This window comes from Cnephaeus nilssonii (genome assembly GCF_951640355.1).
Source record: "Cnephaeus nilssonii genome assembly, chromosome: 5".
NCBI lineage: Eukaryota > Metazoa > Chordata > Mammalia > Chiroptera > Vespertilionidae > Cnephaeus > Cnephaeus nilssonii.
In genome coordinates this window covers 10,274,923-10,298,939 of record NC_137076.1, presented here as the reverse complement: position 1 = coordinate 10,298,939, position 24,017 = coordinate 10,274,923, and the positions used below count along the sequence as shown (strand labels likewise).

Sequence of the window (24,017 nt, the reverse complement as noted above, 5' to 3'; positions counted from 1 at the left end):
CACATTTCCTTCATTATTCGCAAACTTGAGCTTCTTTCCATAGTTTCCTAGTCATTTGAATTGCTGGCATCTATTAGTTGCAGTTAATATCCTTTGACCACTTGTCTGTTAGTGATATATATATATATATACAGTGTGTGTATACATATATATATATTTTTTTTTAATTAATTTGTAGATGCTCTAAATGGACTTTTCTCAGTCACGGCAGTATTGACATTTTTGGACTGGATAGATCTTGGTAAGGGCTGTCCTGTGCCTTGTGGAATGTTTAGCAGCATCCCTGGCCTCTACCCACTAAATGCCAGCGGCACGTGCACACACAACCCCCACACCCCATTTGTGATAATCTGAATTGTCTCCAGGCATTGCCCAGTATCCCCTGGGGGCAGAATCACCCAGGGTGAGAACCACCAATCTAAGTAATGTAATAGGTAGCAAGTACAGTTGACCCTTAAACAACACAGGTATTAAAGGTGCTGATACCTATGTAGTCAAAAATCCACCTTATAAAAATGCAGTTGACCTATGAACAACATGGATTTGAACTCTGTGGGTCCACTAAAGGCATTCCAAAGCCTGCATGCTTTCAATTCTGTGTTAAGGTCAACTGTATTTCCTCCCAGTCTGCTGCTTGTCTGTTTCTGATGCCTTTTGGCATGCAAAGTTTTGAACCTTATGAAGCCTAACTTTCTAATCTCTTTTTTTGGCCTTTGATGCCAAACTACTTTATAAAGAGCAGGGAACAGAACATTTGCAAATAAGTAAAAGAAATGCTGGGAGATTGGACTAATGTTGCACATCATATATGGAACTTAAATGATGGTGCTGAAATTATATGTGTCTTTTTTGAAGCCCTCTTAGTAAGTGGAAACGGTTGAACTTGGAATTGTTTTGTTTTGTTTTAAAAGACTTTTTTTTTAATTTTACTTTTTTAAAAATATATTTTACTGATTTTTCACAGAGAGGAAGCGAGAGGGATAGAGTTAGAAACATCAATCAGCTGCCTCCTGCACACCCCCCACGGGGATGTGCCCGCAACCAAGGTACATGCCCTTGACCGGAATCGAACCCGGGACCCCTCAGTCTGCAGGCCGACACTCTATCCACTGAGCCAAACTGGTTTCGGCTTAACAGACTTTTTTAGAGTAGTTTTAGGTTTATGAAAAGATTGCTAAGAAAGTACAAAGTGAGTTTCCATACACCTCTCCTCGAACACGAAGTTCCCCCCATTATTAGCATCTCACATTAGTATGAACCATTACTGATACATATTAACTGAAGCCCATAGTTGCTTTAGGGTTCCCTCTTGGTGGTGTACATTCCATGGGTTTGGACAAATGTAGAAAGACATGTATCCACCATTATAGTATCAAATAGAATAGCTTCACGGCCCTAAAAATCCTCTGTGCTCCAAATAGTCATCCCTCTCCCAAAATTCCAGCAACCTCTCATCTTTTTATTGTCTCCATTGTTTTACCTTTTCCACAGTGTTGTATAATTGAAATCATATAATATGTAGCCTTTCAAGCTGTTTTCTTTCATTTAGCGGTGCGCATTTAAGGTTCCTCCATGTCTTATGGCTTCATAGCTCATTTCTTTTTATTCCTGAATAATACTCACTTGTGTAGATGTTTTATTTCTCCATTCACCTACTGAAGGACATCGTGATTTCTCCCAGTTTGGGGGCAATTGTACATAAAGCTGTTGTTAACATCCATGTGCAGGTTTTTGTGTGGACATATGTTGAAGAGAAAACTAAGTGCTAATTCAGTCATTAGTTTTGTTTCACATTCTGCAATATGAACATTAGGAATTTACTTGATTTTTTTCCCCTGCAGATTTTTTAAAAATACAATGTCTAATGGTTATGAAGACCACATGGCCGAAGACTGCAGGGATGACATCGGGAGAACAAATTTAATAGTCAACTACCTCCCTCAGAACATGACCCAGGATGAGTTGCGAAGTCTATTCAGCAGTATTGGTGAAGTCGAGTCTGCAAAACTTATTCGGGATAAAGTTGCAGGTAAAGAAACCAAGACGTTTTTGTAGAGGGAGTGCTTGTGGCTGTCCTGCTAAGCACTGTCTTTTTTACCTGTGACTGCAGCATTCCTCAGTGTAGAAGAGCTGCAGCCTTGCAGTGATACTTTTATCTCAGACTCTACTTCGCCACCACCGTGGTATAAGATTAGATGTAGGTTCCCAAAAGAGGTAAAAATCAACATTAGACAGAGAGCATGTCCAAAATAAGATGGTGGGAGGGGAGGAAAACTGAGACACCAGAAACTGGGTCTGCTCTTGAGAGCTGGAAGGGGCCAAACAAGGACAGCCTAGTCTGGTGTGGGCCCATTTATGGAAGGGACTCTGGCCAGCGCCCTGCTCCAGGCAGGCCCATTCATCTTCCCAGGCTCCCACACATGGTCAGGCCCACTGAGCCCCCAATGAGTGGCCCCTCATTAGATTTGGGTGACCTTGACTGTTTGTTGTCACTCCATCAACCTGAACATCTGAAACACACTGAACTTGACCTCTGTGTGGGGGTGGGAGCATGGCAGTGGTCCAACAGGCTGAATGTGGGGTTGGTAGGCTTGTTTAAAGTCCTGCTCTCCACTCCCTTGCAGTATGACTTCTAAGCCTCAGTGTTTCCATCCATAGTGTGGGTGTGGTGGTGCCTACCTCCTGATGCTACCTACCTCATAAGGGTTTGGGGAAGGCCCAGTAGTACCTGGTAAGGTTGTCATTCTGAGAGCATGGTTTCAAGGACTCTGGAGAAAAATAAGGAAAGATCAGGTACTAGGATTCTTTTCTCCCCAGGGAGGAACACTTTTTTAGAGAGCCCTCTCCCTCTTTGTCCCCCTCCCCCTCTTCCTTCCCTTCTCTCTCCTTCCTATTCTCCTCCTCTTCTTCCTTCTCCTCCTCATCCCCCACATCTTCCTCCCCTGCCTTTTCCTCTCTGCCTCCTTTCCCCTCTCCATCCTTCTTCTCCTCCCCCTCCCCTTCCTCCTCTCTGCTCTGGTGAGCTGAGGAATGGACAGTCTTCCCAGGATGGCTTTGGCTGCCGCATGGGTTGTGGGACTGTTTATGATTCCCCTCACTGAAATTAATTTTAAAGTAAAACAGCCCTGGCCAGTGTGGTTCAGTTGATTGGGCATCGTCCCGTGCACCAAAAGGATGCTGGTTCAATACCTAGGTTGTGGGCTCAATCCCCAATGTGGGGTGTACAGGAGGCAGCTGATTGATGTTCCACTCTCACATCAATGTTTCTCTTTCTCTTTTTCTCTCTCTAAATTTTAATAAAAAAACATTTCTTAAAGTAAAACAGTATTTTTATTACAGAAATACAATACTATTTAAATTTACATAACAGTAGCCTAGCCAGAGTGGCTCAGTTGGTTGACCGTCCTCCTGTGCACCAAAAGGTTGCCAGTTTGATTCTTAGGGCACATACTTGGGTTGCAAGTTCAATCTCCCCAAAGGGGGCATTTATGGAAGGCAACCAATCGATGTATTCTCTCATACATCAATGTTTCTCCCCCTCCCCCTCCCCCTCTTCCCCTTCCCCTTCCTTTCTCTAAGCATGTCCTTGGGTGAGGACTTAAAAAAATTTTTTTTTCATAACAGTAGAGTAAAATATTGAATCACATGTACCCATTGTCAACTCTCAGCATTTGCCAGAGATGGGACGATGCCCATGCCTGGATAACTCCTGGAGAGGCTGGCTGACCCCGTATAAGGAATTGGTTCGTTGGATGAGGGCTTGGAACTCAAAGTATTTTTAATTTATTTATTTATTTTTAAAATATATTTTTATTGATTTCAGAGAGGACGAGAGAGGGAGAGAGAGATGGAAACATCAGTGAGAGAGAATCATTGATCGCCTGCCCTCCTGTACTCCCCCTACTGGGGATCGAGCCCGCAACCCAGGCATGTGCCCTAACCGGGAATAGAACCGTGATCTGGTTCATGGGTTGACGCTCAGTAGGTTAGAACAGCAGTCACCACTGGTGGTCCATGAGATCCGAAAGGTTGGTGACTGCTGGTTTAAGGAAACCTTTGGAGCAGCGGTCGCCAACCAGTGGTCCGTAAGATCCGAAAGGTTGGCGACCGCTGGGTTAGAGTGTGTCCCATAAAAGGTCACAGATTCGATTCCCAGACAGTTCACATACCCAGGTTGCAGGTTTGATCCCTGGCTGGGGTGAATACGGAAAGCAACCAATCAATGTTTCCCTCACATCAATGTTTCTCTCCCCCTCTCCCTGCCTCTCTCTAGAATCAATGAAAACATATCCTTGGGTAAAGAGTAAAAAAAAAATCCTTGCTAAAATTCTCCAACTTCCTGTAGCTTAGGTTTTCTCAACTTGAGCACTATCACTATTTGGGACTGGTTAATTCTTGGGGTGGGGCATCCTATGTGTTGTAGAATGTTGAACAGCATCCCTGATCTTCACCCACTAGATACCAGTGGCACTTTCTGAATTGTGATAACCAAAAAAATGTCCCCAGACATTGCCAAATATTTCCGAGGGGACAGAATCACTCACAGTTGAAAACCACTGTTCTAGCTATTGTTCTCCTCCTGTTCACAGACACAGTGAATTACTGTCTCCTCTTCCTTCTAGAAGCTTCTGCCCTGCTCTCTGTTCTGGTGTTTGGTCCTTCTGCAGATGCCGTATGGCCCATGGGGGACCAGGAACCAGCCTCTATCCTTCTGGACTGTCTGTCATACTGGCCACTTGGTCTTCAGCCTCTGGTTCAGTTTTGCTCAGCTTCCGTCTCATTGCTGTGCACCTCTGGTCAGGATAAAGCCCTTAACCCTGCCTGCAGCTCACAAGTCTCCTGGAGACCTGTCCCCTCATCCCAGCCACTACACCCCACACACACTCTCCTCTGGGATTGGACTGAGCTACTTGTCATTCCCTAGACATGCCCACGATTGCACACTTGTGATTTCATGAAGACTGTTCCCTCCGCAGGAATGTTCACACCTGGTCAGCCTGATCACTTTTTTTTTTCCTTAATGCAAAATAACCTTTGTTCCTTATAGAAAAAGGTTTCATGTGAGATAAGAAAAGTTTAAATTACCCATAATCTCACAATTGTGGTTCAAGTCCTTCTAGACTTATTTCTTTATACAGTAGGTCCTCGGGTTACATTGGAGATCCGTTCCTACAGCATGACGTAATTAATGCGATTTTCGCCGTAAGTCGGAACCCACCTACATAAGCACCTACGTCACTCACATGGAACACATACACAGCAGTAATGAAGTGAAACAGTAAAAAAAATTTAAAAGAAAGATAACAATTCCTGACCTTGTGGTAAATACAGTAAATAATAAAAAACATAAAGCACATATGTACATACGTTGAAATGACAGAACTTTTTTTTTTTTATAAATAAATGGGAGATGGCAACATAACCCCGAGGACTGCCTGTATATTCCTTGCTGTAAGCAATTGTGTTCTTTTACAAAAATGGGCTTGCACCACCCTAACTATGTGGAAACTTTTCCTCTGGTGTTTGTGAACATTTTTCTCTGCCATTGAACATAGCTATCTCATCATCATAACGGTTACATAGTATTCTGCTGTATGGAGGTTATGAGTTTATACAACAGGTTACTGTAGCTGTTTTTCTATATTTATTAGCCTCACTGAGATAAATATCCTGGCATAAATCTTTGCTCACTGGTTATTTCCATAGTAAGTCTTCTTAGAAGTGAACCAACAAATGCGATAGTGTATATAGTCATCCCCCTTATCTGTGGTTTTGCTTTCCGTGGTTTCAGTTACCCATGGTCAACTGCTGTTCAAAAATATTAAATGAAAAATTCTGGAAATAAACAATTCATAAGTTTCAAATTGCACATTGCCCTGAGTAGCGTGATGAAATCTCTTAGCATCCTGCTCTGTCCCGCCGGAGATGTGACTCATCCTTTTGTCCAGCGTCTCCATGATATATATGCTCCTTGCCTGTTAGTCACTTAGTAGCCGTGTCGGTTATCAGATCAACTGTTGTGGTATCTCAGTGCTTGTGTTCAAGTGACCCTTATTTTACTTCATAATGGTCCTAAAGCATAAGAATAGTGATGCTGGCAGCTCAGACATGCCAAAGAGGAGCTGTAAATGCTTCCTTTAAGTGTAAGGTGTGTATGTATAAAAAGAAACATAATATATGTAGGGTTCAGTGCTGTGCTGGGTTTCCAGCATCCACTGGGGGTCTTGGAGGTAATACCCTGAGGATAAGGGGGGACTACTGTACTTTCTAAAACCCCTTGACCCCTATTGCCAGCTTGCCCTACAGTTTACACTCCCTTCCCCCACCAGCCCTTCCACCCCCTGGTGTGGCAGGGTTTCTCATCTTTGCCAGCCAGCCTAAGTGAAGAATGGCTTCTGATCCTGGTGGTAATTTGCATTTCTAGGAAAATTTATCTGTTTTCCTATACTTACTGGCTGTTTGTACTCTTATAAAATACCTTTATTGTCCTTTGACCACTTTCTTTCTTTGGGGGCATTTGTTGTTTCTTATTTATTGCCTGCTTAGTTCACTCATCCCCCCAAGAACCAGTCTCTCTCCTTCAGTGAAGTCTTCCCTTGAGCCCCCATGGAGGGCTAGGTGGCTCCTGCACTCTGATGTTGCAGGGGAGGCCTCGTCCATAAGGCACTCACCTACCTCAGCCATGGACTCCAGGTCAATTTGAGAAACACTAGGGGATTAAAATAGTAAATCTGGCTGCTCTTGTCTACAAATAGAAGATGAAATGCTGTGTAATTATCTATTAGTTTTAACCCTTGCCCAAAGAGAGAGGAAGTATGTTTGGAAATGGAAAAGCACTTGCCCAAGGTAGCCTGACAGGGCATGAGGAGGCAAGTAAGCTTGCTTTTCTCCAGACAGTGGCTCTTGGAGCGCTGGATCCTGACCAGCAGCAGAACATGGTGGCAAGGAAGAGGGGGCTGGACATGGACCCCAGTCTCTGGCCCCACCCAGATGCACTGAATCAGCCAGACTCGGTGTTTGAACATCTGACATTTAACCTTCCTGGAGGGAGGGCAATGCTAGGGCCTTGGCAAATCAGAAAACCAGAGCTGAGCCCTAGCTGGTTTGGCTCAGTGGTTAGAGTGTCAGGCCCGAGTACTGAAAGATCTTGGGTTTGATTCTAGTCAGGGGCACGTACCTGGATTGCAGGCTCATTCCCCAGCCTGGTCTAGGCTCGTGGGGAGGCAACTAATCGATGTGTCTCTCACATCAATTTTTCTCTCTTTCTCTCCCCGCTCCCTTCCACTGTCTCTGAAGGATCAATGGAAAAAAGTATCCTCTGGTGAGGATTAACAAACAAAAACAAAGAAAGCCAGAACTGAGAAGCACTAGGCCTGTGGCCAGAATGGTGGTGGTGGCCCTTTTCCTACAACATGGGAAGTGAGAGCTGGGAGGAGTGCTGAACTCTGGGACATCCTTTGACCTCAGACCCAAGGTTTATTTATGCTTTATCCCTGGCCCTTCTCCCTCTTCTGTTTCTTTCTCTCATTTTCTGCCCCCTCCCCTGTCCCCCACTGGTGGCCCTCATCCCCCAGGGCTCTGGTGGCCCTTATCCCCCAGCCCAGCCCAAAGTCCAGGCAGGCCCTGTTCTCCTCAAGCCCTAGCAGTCTGTGCAGGATCCTTACCCTACCCAAGCTCTGACACTGAGCATCCCTGCTCCTCTAGCCAGACCTCAGAATTCTCTCATTTGGGGCTGGTCTTCTATCATCCTGAAGGGCAGACAAATAGGCCTTGATGGCACTGAGTCTAGCAGGCTCACTGTCTCTAGGAGGAGGAGAATCATCTGTAAGGAGCTGAGAAGCATAGATTCCTATGCCTGCCTGACATCCTGGGTCCCCGGACTCTGAAGGATTCTAGGGAGTTGCATCATTACCTGCATGACTTGTGGACCCTATTAGAGAAACAGTAACAGAGACTGCTTTGGGAAGTGAGGGTCTTCCCCCAGGTGCCTGGGATTCCTCTGTATAACCATGAGAAATCCTGCTCTCTGGGGCTCCCCACCTGCACTTCAAGCATCAGCTCTCAACCTGTGCACGTTGGAATTATACTGAAACTACTGAAACCACCCCACTCCTGCTCCATTCAACTCCCACTCCAATTTCATTGCTCTGGGATATGGCTTGGGTAGTGGTCATTTTTTAGAAGCTTCCCTGGTGATTCTAATGGGAAGCCAAAGATGAAAGTGATTGGTTCATGGTGAAGGAAAGAGTGGAGGTTGGTGCTCAGCACTGTGTTAAGCACTTTGCTCTACAGCCGTGGTTGGCAAACTGCGGCTTGCGAGCCACATGCGGCTCTTTGGCCCCTTGAGTGTGGCTCTTCCATAAAATACCACGGCCTGGGCGAGTCTATTTTGAAGAAGTGGCGATAGAAGAAGTTCAAGTTTAAAAAATTTGGCTCTCAAAAGAAATTTCAATCGTTGTACTGTTGATATTTGTCTCTGTTGACTAATGAGTTTGCCGACCACTGCTCTACAGCATCATCAATTGGGTGAAAGTCAGGGACTCCCATTTGTTCCTCCGCCACCTTTCTTCTTGCTGCACACAGGTGCCCACCACAGAGGGTAGAACAGATTGAGGGGACAGAGCCAGCCCTGGGGGCAGGGGTATGCAGAGATCCCTCCCCTCCTGGCCCCAGAAGGCTCAGCCCGTTCCAGGAGTGCTGGCACTTTAGGCTCCTCTGAAGCTCTCCTGCATCAGCCCATCTGCAGGTCTTCTCTGTGGGTCTTCCTTCTGCTGCCTCCTCTCTGCTGCACACTGCCCTCATCTCACACCTGCTCAAGCTCACAGACTCCACAGGGTCCTGTCTAGCTTGACCTACTGAATCTGTTTTCCACCCAGCAGCAACCTCTGGTCCATTCCCCCATTTCCTGGAACATACTCATTGCCTCTACCTCAGAGACTTGGCACTTGCTCTTCTGTCTGGAATGCTTGCTCTCAGCTATCCAAAGGTCTTGCTTCAGATATCACCTCCTCAAAGGGTGCTCCTGTCCACCCTGTCTACTGAGGGCCCATCCTGTCAGCCTCTCACCACAAGAAAGATTCTCCTCCTAGCACCTATGCAGTGGTTTGTTCATTTCTTTCTTGCTGGTTTGTTGTCCAATTTGACCACTGGGATATGAGTTTTATAAAGGTAGAAGCTTCCTCCTTTGTGATCATCATCAAAACCCCTCCCCACCCCACCAACCTGGCCTGGAATCTGGCACATACTAGGTGCTCAGTTACTATTGGCGGACTCATTCAGGAAAACTGGAGTTGGTGTAAGAACAGGAAAGGGAGGCAGTGGCCATTTAAGGGTGTGCAACTTCCTAGGTGACATTAGAAGGTGCAGGCACACAGGTGGTCAGAGAGGTCACCCAGGAAGACTGATGGAGATAAAGGACCAAAGGCAGAGTCTTGGGGACCATCTTGATGAAATTGGCAGAGGAAGAACCTGAAGAGGGACAGCTGGGGAGAAAGAAAACTTGGCACTGTTGTCACATCCTGGAGGAGGTGGCACTTCAAGCTGAGAGCTCAGGAAGCTGGGTCCTAAAACCGTCCATGGGGCAGCACCCAGGGACCCTGGACAGCCTTGGTGAGTGTAGTGCTAGCAGTCAGCAGTGACCACTCTAGGGAGCCAGCCAGGGCCACCAAGCACTGAGCTGGGGCAAGGCCCATGTTTATATGCTGAGAGGAGCCAGCTGTAGCTGAAGACACAGGAACAGGGCCTGGGTGAGTCTTCATTGGTGTTTGGTTTCCCCAGCATTGCTTAGATCACCTGAGGCACCAGAAGGGAAGAAGACTGGTGGTACTGGGTGGAATTGGCCTTGTGGGAGGAGCAGAAAGACAAGGAGACCGGTGTGCAGGTGCTGCTGATCAGAGAGGAGTGGAGGAGCCTGTCCAAGGCTGGGCCAGGAAGGGCGGACTCTTGGCCTGGCTACAGTGAGAGATCGACAGAGTGAGGTTGAAGAGCAGGTATTTGGGTGTAAAAATCCCAGGCAGGCTGGAGTTTGGTTGGGAATCTATCACAGACCTCCTCTGCATCCTCAACTTTCACATTTGTGGTCTGGAATGTTTGCAAGGACCCTAAGTCCCTGACCTGGAGCTGATTGTAGTTTTCTGAGTTGCGCTATGACTCTCCTGCTAGATGGGCCTGGGCCCCACAGCCCTGCTCTCCAGGGTCCTCACTGTTCAGTCTCAGGAGCCGAGTCTCTGAGGTCCATGGGGTTTTGTTAAAAATATGGGTCTGGCCCTAAATGGTTTGGTTCAGTGGATAGAGCGTCAGCCTGCGGACTGAAGGGTCCCAGGTTCGATTCTGGTCAAGGGCATGTACTTTGGTTGTGGGCACATACCCAGTGGGGGGTGTGCGGGAGGCAGCTGATCGATGTTTCTCTCTCATCGATGTTTCTAACTCTCTATCCTTCTCCCTCTCTGTAAAAAATCAATAAAATAAAAATATATATATATATGGGTCTGGAGGGTCAGATTTTGTTTTTGTTTCTTTAAAAAAGAAAGCAGCTGTGTAAATAATTTATATAGCTACTCCGCCCTGAAGGAGGCAGACTGGAATTCCACAAGGTACTCCCTAAGTGTGGGCTGCGCCATGACTTCCTTCCAAAGCCTACAGTTTGGAATGGGGGAATGACCTTACAGTGGAGAAGAAACCTACCAAACGGACTGCCTCTGCCAGGAGATGAAGGTCAACATCATCTGTGACAAGTCACATTGACGTAATACACCCGCTGATGTCATGAGAAGGGCATTCATTGCACTATGTGATCTTCCTCCCCAAAACCCATCAGGCCAACCTAACCATGAGAAAAAGTATCTGACAAGCCCAGATTGAGAGGGATTCTACAGCATTCCTGACCAGCCCTCAAAACTGTCAAGGTCATCACAAGCAAGGAAGGTCTGAGAAATTGTCCCAGCCAAGGGGAGCCTAAGGAGACGTGATGACTAAATGTTACATGGGATTCCGAATGGCATCCTGGGACAGAAAAGAACATTAGGGGAAGACAAATACTATGCAAATCAAATGTGGATTGCAGTTAAAAATAATGTATCGCCTGGCCGGTTTGGCTCAGTGGATAGAGCATCGGCCTTCCAACTGAAGGGTCCCGGGTTTGATTCTGGTCAAGAGCACATGCCAGTGTTGCATGCTCAATCCCCAGTAGGGGGCATGCAGGAGGCAGCTGATCAATGATTCTCTCTCATCATTGATGGTTCTGTCTCTCTCTCCCTCTCCCTCCTACCTCTCTGAAATCAATACAAATATATTTTTTTAAAAATAATGTATCACTGCTGGTTTATTACTTGTAAACAAGTGTTCCATCATTCTAGTATAAGTTGTTACTAATGGGAAACTGGGTGTGGGGTATATGGGAATTCTGCATTATCATTGTAATTTTTCTTTACATTTAAAAAATAATTTTTTTCTAAGTGGCAAAACTGAGTTAAACTGTCCTATGGGTTCCAAGTCTCATTATCACAGAAATGGGCCTGGTTCCTCTGGCACTTCAGATTGAGCCAGCATAGCTACAGTGAGGACCTCCATCTCTATGTGGCTTGGGGCCTGGTTGTATTTTTTATTTATTTTTTAATCCTCGCCTGAGGACATGCTTAGAGGGAGAGAGGGAGGGAGGGAGGGAGGGAGGGAGGGAGGGAGGGAGGGAGGGAGGGAGGGAGGGGAAGAAAGAGAAACATCGATCAGTTGCCTTTTTTTTATTAATATATTTTTATTTATTTTAGAGAGGAAGGGAGAGAGCGAGAGAGACAGAAACATCAATGATGAGACAGAATCATTGATCGGCTGCCTCCTGCACGTTCCACGCTGGGGATTGAGTCCACAACCCGGGCATATGCCCTGACCGGGAATCAAACCGTGACCTCCTGGTTCATAGGTCGACGCTCAACCATTGAGCCATGCTGACCGGGTGATCAGTTGCCTTCTGTTTACTCCCCAACTGGGGATCAAACTCACAACCTAGGTATGTACCCTGAGCAGGAATCAAACCATAACCTTCTGGTACACAGGATGATGTTCAGCCAACTAAGCCACTCTGGCTGGTCGGATGCCCTGGTTGTATTTTTTACCTGCTCATTGTAACCCTCTGCCAACTGGAGGAATGGAACAAAACTCAATGAAGGTGGCCCTTGGTCTTACACACAGCTCTATTTCTGCACAGGGCAGTGCTTGTGTGTAGTGGGTGCCCCCTAATGTGGCATGTGCATGGGTCAGATGTGGGCACATTGGTGGTTCTCTTTGCACCTCCTCCTGCTCCCCCTGTAGTGAAGGTGTAAGGCTCCTTCCACCTCTGACCCTCAGCCTTTGCTCCTCTCGGGCTTCCCGGGAACCCACAGTGCCTTGCCTACTATGCTGAGTCCCTTGTGGGTATCCAGTTGGTGGTCACTCCCACTTCTAAAAGTTTCATAAAGAAGGGGCTGGTGCCCTAACTGGTTTGACTCAGTAGATAGAGCGGCCTGCGGACTGAAGAGTCCCAGGTTCGATTCCGGTCAAGGGCATGTACCTTGGTTGCGGGCACATCCCCTGTAGGGGTTGTGCAGGAGGCAGCTGGTCTATGTTTCTCTCTCATCGATGTTTCTAGCTCTCTATTCCTCTCCCTTCCTCTCTGTAAAAAATCAATTAAAAAAAATTTTTTTTAAGAAGAAGGGGCTGGAACAGGTTACCTGTAACTTGGCTCTCTTTGGGAAGAATTCAGGTTCTTGCATCCCGTATGACTCCCCCAGACTTCAGCTGGTAATGCTGTCACAGTGGAGGGCCACTACCAAGGGGGCCCTGCAAGCCTGGCCAAGGCTGTGAAGGTGGTACAGGAGCTGCCCGGCAGGGCTGGAACTTCTCTAAGTGCTGTCCTCTCCTTGTGCTCCCCACTGGGTTGCAGATTCAGGAAAGTAAGAGAACTGACACTGGGTGGCACCAGAGCCCAGCAAGCTTTCCCTGCTCTGGGGTAGGAAGTGGTGGAGAAATGTCTGTCTACCTAGCTGCCACCTGTAACCGTCCTTCTCCCCTTCCCAGACCCAGGCTCCCTCAGAACCCCACAGAGTAGCCATCACTAGTGGCACCAATCATTGTCGTTGCTTTAATGATGGGTTCCCCAGGATGTAGTCAGTAGCGCAGTTTTTCTTTTTCAATAACTTTTTTAAATTACAGAAGTAACATTTGTTCTTTACAGAAAATGTACAAGTTTGCCAAAAAAGTGTACCAAATAAACCATTAATATAGCCGGGCAGGCTAGCGTGGTTCAGTGGTTGAGCATCAACCTATGAACCAGGATGTCATGGTTCAATTCCTGGTCAGGACACATGCCTGGGTTGTGGGCTCCATCCCTGGTGGGGGTTGTGCAGGAAGCAGCCAATCAATGATTAGCTCTCATCATTGATGTTCTATCTGTCTCTCCCTCTCCCTTCCTCTCTGAAATCAATAAAGTATATATTAAAAAACAATAATAAATAAACCATTAATATACACTGAGTGGCCAGATTATTATGATCTCTGAACACATAATAATCTGGCCACTCAGTGTATATCCAATATAATAAAAGGCTAATATGTAAATTGTCCCCTCGACCAGGAGTTCAACCAGCAGGCAGGCGGGCCAACCGCCCATGTCCCCTCCCCCTGGCCAGGCTGGCTGGACCCCACCCATGCACAAATTCATGTACCGGGCCTCTAATACACACACACACACACATACACACTGAGTGGCCAGATTATTATGCGTTCAGAGATCGTAATAATCTAGCCACTCAGTGTAAATTATAAACTCATTTCCTGCAGACCCTGGCTCTTAAGGTTCCTGTGTTTTTTCTTTGTCTTTTCTCTGACCTTATCCTTTTCAGCCCAGCCAGACATGGGAAGGTATAGTCCTTTTCATCCTCTTGGTCTCTCTCAGTTGGTTTACCAATGTACACATGTTTTCCCACAGGACACAGCTTGGGCTATGGCTTTGTGAACTATGTGACTGCAAAGGACGCGGAGAAAGCAATAAACACGCTGAATGGCCTGCGGCTCCAGTCCAAAACCATTAAGGTAAAGAGTGGTGAGCACCACCTTATTCAATCCTGTCCTGGGCTGGGATCTCTGCCAAACCTGACCTACCTCATCATCACTGTCAAGGGCACCATTAGCATCTCAGAAACCCGGTTCTTCCAGGGCCTCTGGGGAGACCTGACTGCCCAAAATTGAGGTATTGCATCTCACATGTGTGTTGAGTGATGACCATTCCAGTCCTCATGCCGTGGCTCATGGCTTCCTCGCCCCACCAGTAAAAGGTTTCCCATGAAGGGCATGTAGAGAGGGGAGCCCCCTTCTCGGCCCAGGCCTCCCCTGCCTGTCTCATGTCTGGCTGTGACATTCCCATTCTTGTGCACTCCCATTTTCATGCCCTGCCTTCCCCGCTCCTGGCATACTGTAGTGGCACAGCAGTGTCACCCTTCCAGCCCCATCACAGCCACTTTATTCGACATTCACTTAGTACATGTTTATTGAACACCTACTATGTTGAACAAGTCAGACAAACTTCCTGCCCTTCCTAGCAGGACTGAGCGTTCCGGTAAGAACACACCTGTTGTCCATGCCCTCATGCTGCCCAGTGACATAAGAGTTTATACTTGCACCCTAACCAGTTTGGCTCAGTGGATAGAGCGTCAGCCTGTGGACTGAAGGGTCCCAGGTTCAGTTCCGGTCAAGGGCACATGCCCGGGTTGTGTGCAGGAGGCAACCAATTAATGATTCTCTCTCATCATTGATGTTACCATCTCTCTCTCCCTCACTCTCTGAAATCAATAAAGAAAAAAAAAAAAGAATGGATTTTATGATGAGTTATAGCTCTATAAAGCATTAAAATATCAAAATAGCTCATTGGTCGCATGTAAATTTTATAAAAAAGAGTTTATACTTGAAAAATAAAAGATTTCATCTTTGCTCCTGTGTTATGGTTTCAGGCTCCTCATCACATCAGTTTTGTGACCCTCAGAGAGAAAGTTCTGCAGTCCCCACCTTCTGGAGCACACGGTTCTCTTGTTTCCTCCCCTTCCGCCTCTGTTTCTCAGCCTCCTCACTGAGTTCTGACTGCGTTGGGTGTGACTGAGTCCCACTTCCCTAGATTGCCCCTTTGTGGGCAGAAGCCCTCCTCCCAGTGAGACCTTGGTCCCTCCTTGTGGCCTGCAGGGTCCACACAGCTGTCACTTTTTCTTCAGAGACCTTTTCTTTGAAGAAAGGTCCAAAGACCTTTTCTTACCATCAGCCCCTGCAGCCTCTCCTCACCACCTCTAGTACATACATGCCATTTTCTCTAAGCCACTACAAAAGTTCATGTTAGGCTTTCTTCAAGTTTGCAAAACATAAGCCTAAAAGGCCTAGAGTCATTTAATATTGAATAGTTGTGTGTGGAACTCAGGGCTCCCCTAGCACTCACTTCCCCATCTGGGCTCCTATGGCGAGCTTGCCTATTGGCAGGTGAATGTTGCATTCCCAGCAGCACCCAGCTTTCTTGCCCACCACTCCTCATAGGCAGGTCTTGTTCCCAGCCCAGCTCATCATCCAGAGAGGGATAACGCCTTGGTAAGTGCACAGGTAACAGGGTTCAGTCCCTGCTCTGCCACAAACAAACTGTGGACCTTCAGTTACTTTGTAAAACAGGAATAATGTTCCCTTCATTGAAATGTGAAAATGCTGCCAGCTATCAGCTCATTGCCTGGGGAGCTGCCTCAGGTGATGAGTGTTTGTGTGTTCTCCCACCATAGGTTGGCTTTTTCTCACCCCAAAATTTAACACCCTTCCCTGATGCTTTGGCCACACACCTGTCCTAACCCCCGAAAGCGGTTTTGTTTTCAAGGTGTCATATGCTCGCCCAAGCTCAGAGGTCATCAAAGACGCCAACTTGTACATCAGCGGGCTCCCCAGGACCATGACCCAGAAGGATGTGGAGGACATGTTCTCTCGATTCGGGCGAATCATCAACTCCCGAGTCCTTGTGGACCAGACGACAGGTACGGAGGTGGCCTGGGATGCACGGTGAGGTTTTCCTCTAGGCCAGGGGCTAGGTTTTCTAGGGAAGACAGATCATGTTTGATTTTAAATGTCATTAGTTGTTCCACCAATGACAACAGAATCAAAATGAGATGACATAGCCATTTGTTCTGTGAGACTGGAGAGAGAAAGTGGCATGAAAGAGCCCCTCAGTCAGGCTGGCATTTATGGTGAAAACACCAAGACATTGTGGCAACAAGACATACCTTCCCTTAGGCACCCAAATGTCCCAGCCTGGCCTGTGAATGGGTTACAAGGATTTGCTGCTGTTCTTATTGCAGGCATGCAATGTGTGATGTGACAGTCTTTACTCTTGGTCCAGGCCTTTTTGTCCCAAAGCTACAAGGGTGACTGTTTTGATTATTTAGATGCCCCACCCACAGAACTCAACAGTGGTGAACTTTACTCGCTGATTATCCCAGCCCCTCTCAGGTCATCTCAGTTCAGGACATTAGCCACTTGGGCTTTGCTGAATCAGCCTTGGGCAGACAGACTGGCAGGAAGCTGGGCTCTGGCCCTGACTGTGTGGCTCACATGCCCTGCTGGCCTGGGAACTGGGATTAGGATATCCTTTGCCAACTCCTATGCATGCCTCTAGCTGGGGAGCAGAGAGCTTGGGCCATGCCCTCTTTTGGACTCCTCAGAACTGTTCCTGCCAGGAGCGGGGATCTGCTGACAAACTAGAAAGGAAGCTTCTTGCCTCCGGAGCTCAGAGAAGCCGGTAGAATTGTCTGCATTTGATTTTTATGTTCTTCCTACACAGAGTATTCACCACCCCCTTGGCTGTGGTATTAAAACTAATATTGGGTAATTAGGGCACAGGAAGGCATAGCTCTGAGATGACCTCCCCTTTGCAGAGCAGACCCTGGAGAGCAGGTAGGTGGGGTCACACACATTTTTTCACGTTCCCCCCAAGCTGAGTGCTTTGGGGCATCTGGCCTTGTCCCCTGCTCTCCTTTCTCTAGCCCCAACTGTGGAAGCTGAGATTGGTGCCTGCTGGAGCCTGGCCTTGAGAGGAGTGGGCAGCTTGATTGCCCCCGGGGCCTGAGGAGGAGGAGTGGCTTGTGGAGTATAGTCCACAGGCTCAGGTCACTGGCGTTTCATGGGAGCTCTGGGTATACCCCTAGTCTGGCACAGACACCAGGTTATGCTGGAGTGACATGAGTTCCACCCCATGCATATTGCCTCCCACATTCTGACCCTTTGCTGGAGGATAGGGGGTGGGCATAGGTTGAGGATACCATTTATTTGGGATAAACCCCCTGGCCTGCACCAGATTAGTTTCCTAAAGCCCCCATTGAGAGATAACAAATGCAGTCAGCTGGTCAGTGCATGTATTTATTTATTCCCAGCTCCACCTGCATAGGAGTGCCTGAATGGGCTGCCTGGGGACCCACCTTCCTGCTTCCATGGCCCTGCTTTTCTAGATCGCACAGTACTCCTTTGCCTCTGCTGATCTCTGTCCAGCACTGCCCAATGGGGCCTTGCTCTCTAGAGCCCAGCGACCTTGAGAACATACCCCTGGCCATGTAGCTTTTGTTTCACTTCTGTAGATAGCTCCCTCAGCCATTTGCTGGGGATTTGGTGGCCTCCTTTCCGTCTGCAAGGCTTTTATCTCCTAGTGTTGGGGGCACCTCAGGGTTGCCCCCAGGCTCAGCTGTGACCTTAGGGTGGTGTACCGGATCCTCACTCTCCCTCAGGCCTCCCTGCCAGCCTCTGCTACAAGGAAGGAACTGGGACCCCCCACTCCCCACCCCATCCCTTTTCTGTTATGGTGTCCTTGCAAGAGGACAGGAGGGAAGGGAGAGATGAGGGACTCCTGGGCTCCCTCTCCCAGCCCTGCTTCCTGACCTGGGGCTAGAATTAGAGAGCAAAAATGTGAGTCTCCTGGGGCTGAGGGCTCCCTTCTTCCCCTTGCTCTAGAGGAGGCTACCCACCCAGGGCCCCTCTACTGGGACCCCATGGAGCCCACAAGGGAATGAGGCAGAGAACGGCATGGCAGACAGATTTGCCTTCATATGATATACTTTTTAGTGTTGAAGAAATGGGAAGTTCTCTTCAGAAACCTTTACATCCTGAGCTAATAGAACTTAATTTTTTAATTTTTCTTTATCCATTTTAATTGTGAACTTTATAGTTTACTCATTTGAAGATTGTGCCATTTATTGGTCTCTGCTCTTAATTCTAAAAAACACTAGCGAAAAAGAAGGATCTCTTATCCTTTGAGACAGCATGGAAGGACCTAGAGAGTATTATGCTAAGCGAAATAAACCAGTCAGAGAAAGACAAATATCACATGATCTCACTCATATGTGGGATATAATGAACAAAATAAACTGATGAACAAAATAGATCCAGAGACATAGCATAGAACAGACTGTGGAATCTCAGAGGGGGGCGGGGAATGATCAACCAAAGAACTTGCATGCATGTGTACATAACCCATGGACACAGACAATAGGGTGATAAAGGCCTGGGGCAGGGGTGGGAGCAGGTTAGAAGGGGCAGTGGAGGAAAAGGGACATATGAAGTACTTTCAACAACAAAGATTTAATTAAAATTTTAAAATCCTACATAATAAAATGGTAATATGTAAATTACCATCACTCTGCTACGCCCACGATTGGGCCAGCAGGAGGCGCAGGGGGTGGGACTCAGGGTGGCCGGGGTAGCTGATTGGGCCAGCAGGACGCTGAGCCGGAGGCTTTCGGAAGGCCTGGTGCACCGGCGGACAGCCGGCCAGCTCCCCGCGATCAAAAGCCAAAGCGGGGGAGCTGGCCGGCTGTCTGCTCCAGCACAAGGCCTTTCGAAAGCCTCCGCCTCGCCGGAGGCTTTCGGAAGGCCTGGTGCACCGGAGGACAGCCAGCCCGCTGGTGCACCAGGTGCATGATTAAATCATGCACTGGGCCTCTAGTAAATACATAAAATAAAAAACACTAGAGGGAAAAAACAGAGCTATCTTCAAATAAGTGTAGATTCATCACATTAGTGAATTAACATTTTCTTGCGTTAGATAACATTTTCTTTCTCTTTCTCGGGTTTTGTTCATTGCAGTTGGGAAGTTTTCATTTGAAAGTCATTTTACAAAATCAAACAGGGAAATCCCACTTGCACACACACTCTGTTTGATCTTAAGGTTTTATAAATAGAATAAAACCATCTCCCTGAAGGCAGCTTCCTGTAGGAGCCAGCCAGCTCCAACTTTCAGCATTATTTATCTAAAGTTAGATTTTGTACAGGTTTCCATCTGTCTAAGCTATTATTTGTGCCCTTTAAGAGTGAATAAAAACAGTACTTTCAGGTGTTCTTTTGAACTGAAATAAAAAAATAAGCTCAGGTTCTAGAATTTTCTGGGGCATACATGTGATTGCTAGGTCTGATCTCACTAATTCAGTGAGTGTCTCTGGCTGTGTGAATTTTAAAGAGTCATGGAGCCAACATGGGGGCAGCCTTCAGACTGCTAGGAGCTTCTGTATGATCTCCCAGGGCACTGTGCTGGGGGGAGGGGTAAGCTGGGTCAGGGAGCTTCCCAGTTGGAGTGTTGTGTGCTTTAAGACCCAACATGGGTTGTCCACAATATGTTACAGTGGTAAACAAAGAATCCTTGGCCTGAGGGTCCCTGACTATTCACTGTGTGCTTCAGTGGGGCCCACAGTATCACATCCAAGTCAGGCCCCAACATGGGATTCCAGGCCCAGAGAGGTGTCAACCATGCTTTGCAGTGACACTTGTCATCTGATGTGCCTGAGTCTCTCTATGCCCCTCCAGGGCCGCAGGACCAGCCAGGGAGACCCATGTCCCATGCGCATCATGGGGGAGGCAGTTGGTAGGAGGGACCCTGTGGGAAATGGTAAGGAAAGGTACTGGAACATGGGAGCTGAATGGGGGGACATCTGGTGTGCTCACTTAGCTGGTGGCCCTATAAATGGCAGGCAAATATGAGAGTGTCTAGCATAGGGCTATCGATCACAGCCATCCCACCAGTTACACCTGTGACTCCAGCCCAGCAATGTCACCCTCAGACTGGCCCTTGCTGTCACCTCTCCACTACATTTGAACCTTCACTGTGTGTGTGTGTTTTTTTTTTTTTGTTGTTTGTTTGTTTTGACCCCCTGTTTATTCTCAGGAGAAGGAGCCAGGCTCTTCTGGGACTCCAAATTCCCTCACCCCAGCCCCACCCCATTCCTTGAGTTCTTCAAGGGCCAAGATCTCATCATCATCCCCCCAGACCCAGAATGTGGATGGACAGGTTGTTGGGGGCAGCTGAACACTCTGCTACCTGGTTTGCTCAGGTCTCACACTCATGCCAACTGACCAGACACTGCCTATAGCAGTTGGGCCTTAGATCCCAGGCAGCCTGGTCCTGTATCGTGTTCCTGCTCTGTTGAGGGACTCAGCTTACCTACAGGTGCCTCAGTCTAGGTAGCAAGAGAAGGTACCTTCTCGAGACAGATGGAGGCCACGACAGGGGCCCTGGCCCTTCCCATGCAGGAACAAGACCAGGTATGGAGTAGGCCTAAGGCAGGGACTCTTAACCTGCCAGGCAGTCTATGGGGGACTGTCAGCACTGTTGTGTGTGCCTGGTCAGTTTAGGGCGGTGGTTGGCAAACCATGGCTCGCGAGCCACATGCAGCTCTTTGGCCCCTTGAGTGTGGCTCTTCCACATAATACCACGTGCAGGCGCGCACGTACAGTGCGATTGAAACTTCGTGGCCCATGCGCAGAAGTCGGTTTTTGGCCTGGGCGAGTCTATTTTGAAGAAGTGGCATTAGAACACTCAAGGGGCCAAGAGCCGCATGCGGCTCGCGAGCCGCGGTTTGCCGACCACTGGTTTAGGGGGAAAGAGTGAGTGACATCACTTGATTCTGAGGGCAGTTTGGGGCCCACAGGAGGTCCCAGGATTTTAAAATAGTGAATGAGCTGATGGCAGCAGGAAAGTGCTGTTTGGGTGAGGCTTGGTTACTGGGACCCCACGCCTTTCAAGGATGAAGGAGAAGGCTGAGCTGGGCACCTAATAACCAGGGATTCTGTTGGGCCCACTGGAAAGGCAGCAGGCTGCAAAAGCCTGTCCTGTCTATGAGGCCAGGTTGCTCCTTATTCACTACAGGCCCTCAGCGGCACCACTGCTCCTCAGGCACACTGGGAGGGCAAAGCAGGCATGGGGGTGTCCAGAACCCAGGGAGAATTCTCAGACCCAGCCCTGCCAATCCTGGTTGCCTTCCCAGCCCATCTGGCACCCACACCAGAGTGGGTACCTGGTGTCAAAATAGTGATGGGAGATGGGGGGTGTGATTGCTTCTAATGTGGCCGTCTGACACCAAATATCTTTTGGCACTGAGTAACTCAGAAGAAAGTCTGAAACCTTAATCTTTTATTAGTCATTGTTGGGGTTTTTTAATTCATTCTTTTTTTTTAGATAGTCATAGAACTATTTTTAATTGGATTATAAATGTCCCTTCATTCTTTTTTTAATCCTCACCCAAGGACATGCTTACAAAGAGGAAGGGAGGGGGAAAGCAAGGGAGGGACATCGATCAGCTGCTTTCCATATATATTTCGATGTGGGCTTGAACTCAAAACCCAGGTATGTGCCCTGACCAGGAATTGAACCAGCCACATTGCTGTGCACAGGACGATGCTCAACCAACTGAGCCACTCTGGCTGTGCTCTCCCTTTATTCTTAATTTAAACATGTTTAGCGTTTCCTAATTCACTTCACACAGAATAATGAAACCTTGACCCAGGTGGCTTGAACATATTTAGGTTTAATTTTTGTCTGTCTCATTAAGCATCCAATTTGAAGCACAGTAGACTGACTTGCTTGATTTTTGTTTTTCAGTTTTAAAAAATCCTTGCATTTTTTCCCCTAACTCCATTTTTGTTGGTTTGTTAAAAAGGTTTGTCCAGAGGGGTTGCGTTTATCCGGTTTGACAAACGGTCGGAAGCAGAAGAGGCAATTACCAGTTTCAATGGTCATAAACCCCCAGGTTCCTCTGAACCCATTACAGTGAAGTTCGCAGCCAATCCCAACCAGAACAAAAATGTGGCGCTGCTCTCCCAGCTGTACCACTCGCCAGCTAGACGGTTTGGAGGCCCCGTGCATCACCAGGCACAGAGATTCAGGTGGGTCAGGAGGGCAGTGCTCTCATCTACCTACCCAGTCTCTTCCCACCATGGCTGGCAGTGCTTTGAAGGCTGTTAGAGCCTCACTGGCTGGGTAACCACACACTGGGAAGCACTGGGCATGCCAGGCTGATCACATCAGAAGGTTGCACTCAGAATCATTTCATGTCTCCCTGTCCCCACCTCCATTATAAAAGTGTCCATATGAAAGCCATCTCTTTCCAAGTGAGTGTTGTCTTCAATTAGAATATAAAAGATGATGCAGCTCCAACCTGAGAGAGCGGGTGATGGCACTCCAGCATATAGTTTCTAGAGAGATGAGAGTATAGCCATGAGTTTAAAAGATCATTCCAAAAAAAATGTATACATAACACATAGACACAGACAATTGTGTGGTAATAGCCAGAGGGAAAGGCGGGTGGGGGCTAGGTATAGGTGGGCAAAGGGGGAAATGAGGAAGGAAAGAGACATTGCTTGGGACGATGGGCGCATGGATGCAATGTGTAGATGTTCTTTTATTGAGTTGTACACTTGAAACCTGCATGGTTTTGTGAACCAATGTCACCCCAATAAATTCAATTTTAAAAAAAAAACACTCTAAAAATATATGCATCATTCAACTCCATAAGAAAAAGGCTGCAGCTTTATGTATGTTAAGTGAGAGCTGTTCTCCTTCCTGAGTTTTTAAACAGGTTTTAGGCATTTGGTCATCAGGCCTAAGGCAACCCTTTCTCATACACCTTGTGGAGTTACTTTGATATCTAAATACTGTATGCCTTCTGTTTAAAAGCCCTACCAGAGTTCTCAACCATGTCAGGTTCTATAGCTGGCTCTCCTAGTTACTAGACAAAGGCAGGGGAAGTGCCTTCAGACAGAAGCAAGTATGGAAGTAAATCCAGTGTGGAAGTCAGATAACACAGATCACCTCACTACTGATTGGGATGAGTGGATGGCAGTGTTCATTGAATTATGGTACCTGGCAAACCAGGGACGGTTGGAGGAGGAGAAGGGGGCCTTTGTCACAGCAACGAGGAGTAGAAAAGAAAGGGGAGACCAGAGGAGCCAAACTGCTGGTTAGGCAAGGAAGGGATCATGACGGCAGAGGAACAACGCAAAAGGAGAGGGGAGGAAGCAGTGAGTGGGAGAGGCAGGAGGGAAGATTTACCACCGGAAGGCAGACTAAGATAAGAATAAGAGAAAGACCCGGAAGAGAAGAAAGTGCCTCTGTTGTTATCACATTGGGGAAAGAGGGGTCAGCTCTCCTTTTCTGCCATGGAGAAGGGAGTTAGGGGTGGGTTTCCTGAGTGTCAGGATGAAGGAAATCAGCTCCAATTAGCAAGAGAAAAACCTTAACAATAACTCATAAGAATGAGAATCATGTCAATAAAAGGCAATAAAATATTTTCTCAGATTATTTGTAGTATAATAGCTACATAAGGAGGTTAACTATAATAAGTCATGTCCATATTGGGTACCTATAAAACTTGGACAAAAGTAGGTCCTTTTAAGGGGTCCTTTTAAAAGTGTGTATTCCTTTCCAGTTCTCATTGAGAACCAGCTGGGTGCCTTTTCTCACCCCCATTTCAATGCTGTTGTGGTCTCACTGTCATCCCAACAGACTCAAGATCACTGACAAGCCACAAGTCATGTAGCCAACTCAGGCATTCTGATGCAGGCTGTTTAAAATTATTCTCGAGAAGTCAAAGCCATGGCCAATAATGTGTCTGGATTCTTCCATACCTGTGTTGAATACAATCCTTGGATCAGTGGCCTATACCTCAGGGGCTGGTCACTCTGCCTGGGGTCATGTCTGTCGAGAAAGTGAATATGTT

The 24,017-nt window shown here is 47.4% G+C and overlaps 1 protein-coding gene across 1 annotated transcript in view; it reads left to right on the top strand.

The window, feature by feature from the left end:
- The window catches only part of ELAVL1 (ELAV like RNA binding protein 1), a 41,032-nt gene that overhangs the window by 10,491 nt on the left and 6,524 nt on the right, over nucleotides 1–24,017 (top strand). The window contains exons 2-5 of the mRNA XM_079771280.1: nucleotides 1,842–2,029; nucleotides 13,958–14,061; nucleotides 15,869–16,022; nucleotides 21,960–22,185. Of these exons, the coding sequence (XP_079627406.1) occupies nucleotides 1,858–2,029; nucleotides 13,958–14,061; nucleotides 15,869–16,022; nucleotides 21,960–22,185 (656 nt within the window). The 5' untranslated portion in view covers nucleotides 1,842–1,857. The remainder of the gene's footprint in view (nucleotides 1–1,841; nucleotides 2,030–13,957; nucleotides 14,062–15,868; nucleotides 16,023–21,959; nucleotides 22,186–24,017) is intronic.